Genomic DNA, 8373 nt, shown 5'->3' with positions numbered 1-8373 from the left:
GACCTGTTCTTAGGAGTAAGTCTTTTCAGATGAGAAAATTTGAAGACAGTGACATGTCTGGTGGCTACAGAAATTACTCTGCAGTTGACAAATATGGAGTATCATTTGGCTACCGAGATTGAGTGCAATCTGGTTCATCCAACTGCTTTAGAATGTTCCAATGGTCTAGAAATGCAAACTTGGAAACCACAAGCACAAAAATCCACGTTTAGGTAGGACCATACATGCACAAAACGCTTCATAGATTAGCTAATTAGTCATCCCCAATAGCTCTGGGAAGTAGATGGGTAATATTATTAGCACTTTTCACATGGGGAAAGTGAGGCAGAAAGACAAAGTGACTTTCCCAAGGCCACGCAGCAAATCATTAGCAGGGCCAGGATTCAAAAAGCTCATGACTCCCAATCTTGCACTTATTCTTCCAGACCACTCTGCCCACAAATGTCATAAAAACAAACAGAGCATTAATTCAGAAAAGACAGCAACGAGACTTTTCAAACTGGAGAACTTGTTCTTGTTCCAAGTTCTGAATCCATCTCCTCTTCTGGAGTTAACTAAACCTTGGAATTTGAAGGCTTTCCTGTCACTGGAAAGTGATTATACAACAAATTATAAAGGTCATTCCTAATACAGTGGTTCACCAAAATGTCCATCCCAAAAACCACATGGAAGAGAAAGATCATCTCACTGGACCTCCTATGGGCCATGAAGACCTTCTTGGTGCTCACCATAAGTAAATATTTTGAGACCCTAGGAGTAGCAGGTTAGGGTAGGTTAGAGGGAGGCAATCTGTTGTCCACAGTTTGAGAATCACTATCCTAATATGATAGCCTGTTTTACAGCTATCTGACACATGAAAGGCACTGGTTACTTGTATGAATGCCCTTTCTGAATATTCCCTATATTTCCTGCTGTAGCCCGTTAAACTCTACTGGGAGAAGGTTTAGCTCAACAATTTAAAGAATATTAATTCAGCCTCTGACACAGGAAGCATAGTTGGGGCCAAATTTTCAACAAGCCTCCTTAATTACACAGGTATGTGCAAAATAGGTAATTGTGCCCACAGGTAGCCCATTTACACATGCAGCTAAGGCAAATGCCCATAAAGTTAGTAAGTAATGCAAGGTTTTGCATGTGCGCACAGTTAACAATGTCTGTTAATTAACTGTTAATTTAGCCTTTAATTTCCAGTTATATAAACACCATTTCACAATGGCCACGGCTAATGTAGTTTCAGTTTCTGCTTGTACTTCCAGGCAAAAACAGGCACTTTATGGTCTTATCCTTAAGCTCTTCCACTGTCTGTTCATATATCTATTTTGGACCATGAAAAAGAAAGTTTACTCACCAGTAATCCAGTGTGTCATGATCTTCCCTTCTCTCCTACACTCCAACAGCCTTGAATATCAGTGTTATGGTACCAATCAGAAAACAGGAATCAAAATTTGCCAATCAACAGCAGCATTTAGACCCCCATCTTCCCTCTTTCCTTTCTCCAGAGAAAGAGAGTAGAATAAGTAAAAAGAACAGACAACATACTCCAAGCAAAACCCACTATGGGATTTAGGTTGGAAGGAGAGCAAGCTGTGACAAACAGGATTACTGTGGTTAATCGTCCCCTGATGTACAGCTCTTTTCTACCTGGCAACAGCCTTGACTGTCAATGCAAACAGCAGAAACTCCAGGAGGAGGACTGACTTGTAATGGAGCTTAGAGAACTGCTCTTCCAAATTCAGAACCTGCTATAGATATCAAGTCCAGCTGACACTGGCAGATGAATACGAGAGGAGCACCAGGTGGCTCCCTTACAAATAGAGGCAGACAGTGCATGCCCCCTCAGACTGACATCATGTAGGAAGAGTGACATTTAACACATTTTGGAAACAGCCAGTAGCAGCATTGTGTTATTGTGATATTTGGCATTTTTCTTAAAATCCCAGTTCCTGCTTATCACACACAAGGATCTCAGCTTCCATTTTCTTAGCTCACATTAATTAGCATCTGTTTTATGCCCAGAAGCATGAGGGTTTATATCCCTTTCAAAACTATTTGGTTTTTTAATCCTCACTAGTGCATCTCTGACTATTCTTGTTATCCCTATACAGGTCCAACCTTTTTGAGGGAGATATCTTGCCCCCTCCAGTAGGAGTTGATGTATCTTTATTTCTTTTTTATTTTGAGAGAGTAGACACTTGACAATTTTAATTTTCATGTGCATCATCAAACATAGTAGGAGCTGATGTTTTAAGCCTGCTCTGTATCAACATCATTATCATTTATTGAAAGGGTTTGGGATGTACTCGTCTCTTTAATACACATTAATTGAATGTTACTATGGCATTATGTTGTTTTCTACTTACTGTGAAATAGAAATCATGATAATGAGCATGGATTTCTCTGTCACACTCATGATAAATGACATCTTGCTATTAGTATGATTCTGCTACGAATAATAAACTGCTTTTGAGTAATATTCTATTGAACACGCATTGCAGGTGCTAAATTATCTTCTTGAAACTTGTCTTGTTTTTTCATTTGATTGTAGAAGTTAAATTATTTCAGATCTTACAGTATCTGTCTGGTTGCTGTGGGATTGGTTTGTATTACTGTGTCTCTCTATGATGTGTATATTGATTGATGTGTCTGCACTATACACTTGTGGCAATATGTGTGAAAGGAATAGCATAATCAGAAATTACTGTTTTTAGGTGGTGGTGGTGATGCTGCTAATTCACTCTCACACGATTAACTTTGAAACCGGAAGTAATTGCTGTGAACTGGGTGAGAACATTAAACACCAATGATTGGATATACCCTCTGTCATTCAAACCAACAGCATATTCAACCAGAAGAAAAACACAGCGACTTAAACTCTGTGGCACAGTAGGTTTCAGCTGAAACTTCAAATTTTAGGCCACGTTTTTTGTGGTTTTTGTTCCTTTCTAAGAATAAACATGTGTGATTTTATTGAGGCTGCATCTTTAAGTATTTTATGCTGTTGTTCTTTTTCTAGTTTGTTTTTTTAACTTTTTGAAAAATTAGAGAACACCTTTTACTTTTGCATTTTGCTGCATGTCTGTAAATTGTTTCTTCTTAAGGTGTACGTCACATAATAACCCTCTTTGGAAGCGGCAGAAAACAGAATGCTATTTTTCAGTCTCTGTATGAACCACAGAGCTTAGGAGCAACAGTCCTTGAACTAAACGAGTAAAAGAGCTCATCTTTTTACCACACAATCTGCAATATGTCTTCTTATTGATTATAACTCCCTGTTGAAGCATCTAGTTTAAAAGGAGAAGATGGGCCCAACTGATATGGGGCCTGATGCTCATCTACATTAAGACCTTCCTTTACAGTGCTCCAACAGTCACAACCATGTGAAGGCCCCTTCGCACTGCCAGAGCGGTGAAAAGGGGCCTAAATGTAAATGAGAATCAGGCCCATGATGTACAATAATAGTTTAGTTAGTTGTTCTCTATATCTAGCAGATTTATTCGATTATTTTAATATTCACTCCTGCTACTGTTAAAATTACTTTGTAGCACCTATAAGTATTAAAAGACAATGTCTTTCCTTAATATTTTTTTCCATTGAACTAAGGTCTATGTGACAAGTTACTGTGTGACTTAATTCCCTAAAAAGAAGAAGGTGCTCTTTCTTCAATAGACAGTTCTGACATATATGTATCATAGTTATTTTTAAGGTGCCCATCACTTAAATAGCTGACACCATAAAAAACAAATGTTGAATGGGATACCAAGAGCATGAAAAAGAACAACATGCAATGAAGCAATGGAATTTATATAGAGGTTCTGTTAGATAAAGAACCAATTGAAAAATAATTCCCTAAAGGACCCAGTTTGCCCCTTTATTCACACTGAGTAGTATTTTATCCTGCAAATTCTCCCACTCAAATCAATGAGACTACTTGCAAAGTAAAATACTACTCTGTATTTTACTGAGAATTAGCAGAATTAGCCCTATCACATGGTAACTGGCAGAAATTGCTGGGACCATCTATTGGTAATAATGTAGAACTTAAAATGTTTCCTGATAATGTGGATGTTCCTTTATAAAGGGACAGGGAGAAAAAATAATTAAGTTATTATTCCACTGTTTTAGTTATTTCAAGTTAATAGGTGATTTCATGCTGTTTTGGACAAGCATAACCGGACAACATAACAGTCAAAGCACTGAACAAGATAATGGTAGCATTCAAATTCCATGAAAGAATGATCTTGAAAGGTGTGCATGTCCAAGTGGCCCATGCACAGGTATCAGGGAGTTCTTACGTTCAATATGTTCCTATATGGGTACACAGCTGAGGGCACAATCTGGCTTTTAAAGTTTATTTCCACTATATGTTTGTACAGCACTTAGCACAATGGGGCCCTAAGGATATAGCAGTAAATCTGTAATACAAATAAATATTTTTTCTTTTTACTTACTTAAGGTAAAGGCTTAAAGTGTTAGTGAAAACTGGAAGAATGATGAAGCTCTGGGGTAGAGCAATATGTTGTTTTTGTAGATTCAACAAGGACTTTTGATTTTTTTTCTCCTCAAAACCTTTAATTCTAAAAGTGAAAAGGAACTGGGGTGAATGTCCAGGGCCATGGAAATTATAGGCCCAAATTGGTATTTTCTCTTTTTTAACATTTTACCACCCATCTGATCTCTTAACCTTCCCATCTGTCAGCATCCCTGCAACCCCACAACATGGTTAGTATGATGACATGATTAAATGTAGCTTTTCCACTGTCACATAAAAGTCTCCTTTACTCCTTAGAGTGGAAAGTGAGGTTCACAGAGAGTAATGGACTCATTGAATTTTCTCCAATGACCATGAAAGGGAGAGGACAGACAAGACCAGCTTTAAGAGTGAGGGATCCAGCCACATGGTTTGGGGGCTAAGGCCCCGCAGTTACCTTTTGGTGTCCCACCCGGTAGAGGGATTGGGTTGCAAAACCACATTGAACAGCTGCCAGCAGGAGAGCTGTCCTTGGTGCTAGTGGCTCCCCCAAAGATCCCTGCCGCAGTTCCCACCGAGGAGTGCGTGCCTGGTTGCTAATCCATGTGATGAATGCTCTGGTAGCCAGAGCTAAATTCTAATCTCTTTCTCCCCCAACACTATCACTGTCGCTTCCGCCGCCTCCTCTCTCTCCTCTTTCAGTATTTTTCTGCAGAAATCAACATGCAAAGATATTTGCTTTCATGGTCGAGCTTTCCAAATACCACACTATATATTTTTCTTTAATCTATTAACATTTATATTTTTAAAAATATACAGCAACATTCCCAGCTGCCACATGCCAACCCATAATTTGTTTGTATCTCGCTGAACTTTTAAAAATAAAACTCTTGAAGAAAAGAAAATTTCTTTCTGCGACAAGTACTGTGGGATTCCAGAAAAGGGATCACAAGCCTTGTTCAACTTTTTCATGACAACACCCATCTACGTCATCATATTTCATTCGATTTATCTGAATTCACTTTATCTTTATCACCCTCAATTGATAAGCATGCTGGTTTTGCCAAGGTACTATATGTTTTATTGGCAGAGGCAAGGAAAACAAGAATTGTGCAAACATCTTGACACATGAAAGTGAAACCTGCATATTCTCCAACACCCACCTGTAATGTACAAAGTCTTTAAGTCTGGTTTTTAAAAATGGATGATTTGGAAGGGGAGGTGGAGACATTATTTCTATTAGGTGTACCTAGAGGTCCCTTTGCCTTAGGCACGTCATACAAACACATACTAAGAGACAAACTGCCTCAGAAAGCTTGCAAACTAGACAAGTGAGAGGTGAGTAAAGAAAAGAAAGAAACACATATAACTATTAAACAATCATAATACCTTGCTCTTATATAGCAATTTTTAAAATCAGTAAATCTCAGATTGCTTTACAAAGGAGATCAGCTTTATTAACCACATTTTACAGATGGGGAAACTGAGGCACAAAGCGGTGAAGTGACAATTTCTGAAAGAAGCAACAGAGGGTCCTGTGGCACCTTTGAGACTAACAGAAGTATTGGGAGCATAAGCTTTCGTGGGTAAGAACCTCACTTCTTCAGATACAATTTCTGAAAGGTGACAAGGGGTAGTATAAAAACTTGAGTAGAATAAGCTTAGGTTGGGGAGGGAAACTGAGGCACAGTTCGATGTAATGGCTTTCCCAAGGTAACACAACAGGTCGGTGGTAGAGTTGGGAAGAGAACCTAGATCTCCACAGTCCCAATCTAATGCCCTCGCCACGGGGCCGCCCAGATTATCCTGGCGCCAAGCAGGATTAATATTTTTTTGCATATCTGTAGTACCTCTCATCTGAGGCTTTCAAAACACTTTGCAGCCATCAGTGGACTGAGTTTCACGTCCCCTGTGACGCTGCGGAATTACTGGCCCTACTTTATAGATGAGTCAACTGAGGCACAAACCGAGGAGGTGACTTGGTTCAAGGTCACGCTGCCCGTCAGCAACAGCCTCGCTCTTCATTGGCTATTCCCCAAGGCTGACTGAAGCCTCTGGAGGAGCTGGGTTTTGTTGGGTTGTTTTTCCACCCCTCCCTCCTGCGCGTGGGGCTGTCAGGCGAGATTAGGCCGCAGCCCAGGAAAGGAGCTGCCTGTGCTGAAGGCGGAGCAGGGCCGCCCTACCCCCCATCCCTCGCTCCATGGCACTGGAAGCACCATCCAGCAACGGCCCAAGCCGCAAGTCCTCCGCTGACTCTGCAAGAGCGGGGAGAGTGTGCGTGGGGGGGGGGAGGAGGGGAGGAGACGGGAAGGTTCCTTCCCCAGAATCTTTGGCTGCGAACGTTCCATAGAACGCCAGTCGGAAGCCAGGAGCGCATGCGCCCCCGGGACAGGCTCTCACACACCGCGCTCCCCAGCTGTTCCATGGCTGGTCGCTGTTCGCCTGGGTGCGTGACATCAGCGGCTGGGCAAGTCAGAACACGTACCGGGCGGCTGGGCAGGGGAGGGGACAGGCGCGGGGCGGGGAGGTGCACCAGCTGTACGAAGAAAACAAGTCCTGGGCTTCTCCAGCGGAGCCGCAGAGGCGGTGTCCCTGCAGCCGGCACTCACCTCTCGCTCGGCGCCGCGGCGGTGCTGAATCTGGGCCGGGGAAGAAAGAGGAGGGCGACGCGGGAGAAAGCCCGGGGAGCTGTTCACACCCGCCTGCCCGGTGGTGGGCACCGCTGGAGCTGCAGCCGCCCCAGGAAGCGCCGCTGCCCCTCGGGGTTCTCGGAGGAGAGGCGACCGGCGGCCGTGCCGCGCTCTGATGGCTTAGGAGACCGGTGCGAGCTGGAGCAGCCCCGGAGAGCCCCAGCCCCGAGACCTTGCCGAAAGGGGGAAGCGCAAGACGGGGGCCCCGGACGCTGGTGCTAATTGATGTGAGATCCAGCAGCAAGGAAGAGGCATGGGCCAGTCCGGGGCCAACGACATGGCCAGCGCCGCTGCCTTAGGGGATTTGGAGAAGGTGAGGGAGCTGCTGGACCTGAGGGCGGACCCCAATGCAGTCAATTCCTACGACAGGACGCCGATCCAGGTACAGGGACCAGCGAGAGGGTTCACGGCAAGCCAGGCAGGAGCCTCAGGACCCGGTGGGAGGTTGTGGTACAAAGGGGGGGAACCAAAAAGACTCCAGGACTGCAGGTGCTGAGCACTTAGCACGCCCTGGTTTAAGTGAATGCAGCGCCTCGTAGACTCGGGCTCTCTAAAAGCCTCGCAGGCATTCTACAGCTATCATCACACACAGCAGCTCCAAAGTGCGGGGAGCGTCGGTTGTTACTTTCACCCCGGGCTGACTGCTCATAGCGTGGGGGTGGCAAAACGACACATCAATGTAGAGTCCTTCAGAAAGTCAGCCGATCCCCTTCCATGATTGTTCTTTTCGCTATTTATTCGCCATGCACTCAATCATTCTTGCAGGCGATTAAAAAAAATTAAACCTGTTTTTGTTAGCGCGTGTCGCATTTTGTGACTGCTTTTACGCAGGGAGTGTTGTTTCTCATACATGTGCCAAAAATCACCCCTTCCGCCGAGACGGTAAAGTTGACACTATAAATATCAATGATAGCCCATAAAATCCAAAGGCGAAGCGGAATGGGAAATTCTATCCAGTGCATACAAACGCTAGACATTTTTTCACAAGATTAACAAAATGCTGAAATGGCGATACACCATCTCGGTGGCCGCAGAAATATCTATAAGAAACAAAGTCATAAAACACTAAATTTGACTCCTCAGATAAACATCAGACATGATTAAAAGCAACAGAGGGTCCTGTGGCACCTTTAAGACTAAGAGAAGTATTGGGAGCATAAGCTTTCCTGGGTAAGAACCTCACTTCTTCAGATGCAAGTCATCTGAAGAAGTGAG

General features: G+C 43.3%; 1 protein-coding gene across 1 annotated transcript in view; it reads left to right on the top strand.

The window, feature by feature from the left end:
• Nucleotides 1-6779: 6779 nt before the first annotated feature.
• LOC117879102 (cyclin-dependent kinase 4 inhibitor B-like) overlaps nucleotides 6780-8373 on the top strand; it is a 2275-nt gene continuing 681 nt past the window's right edge. Inside the window, exon 1 of the mRNA XM_034774055.1 lies at nucleotides 6780-7540. Within this exon, the coding sequence (XP_034629946.1) occupies nucleotides 7412-7540 (129 nt within the window). The 5' untranslated portion in view covers nucleotides 6780-7411. The remainder of the gene's footprint in view (nucleotides 7541-8373) is intronic.

Source organism: Trachemys scripta, chromosome 6, assembly GCF_013100865.1.
Source record: "Trachemys scripta elegans isolate TJP31775 chromosome 6, CAS_Tse_1.0, whole genome shotgun sequence".
NCBI lineage: Eukaryota > Metazoa > Chordata > Testudines > Emydidae > Trachemys > Trachemys scripta.
Note: the sequence above shows the minus strand (reverse complement) of the source record. Positions and strands in the feature narration are given on the sequence as shown.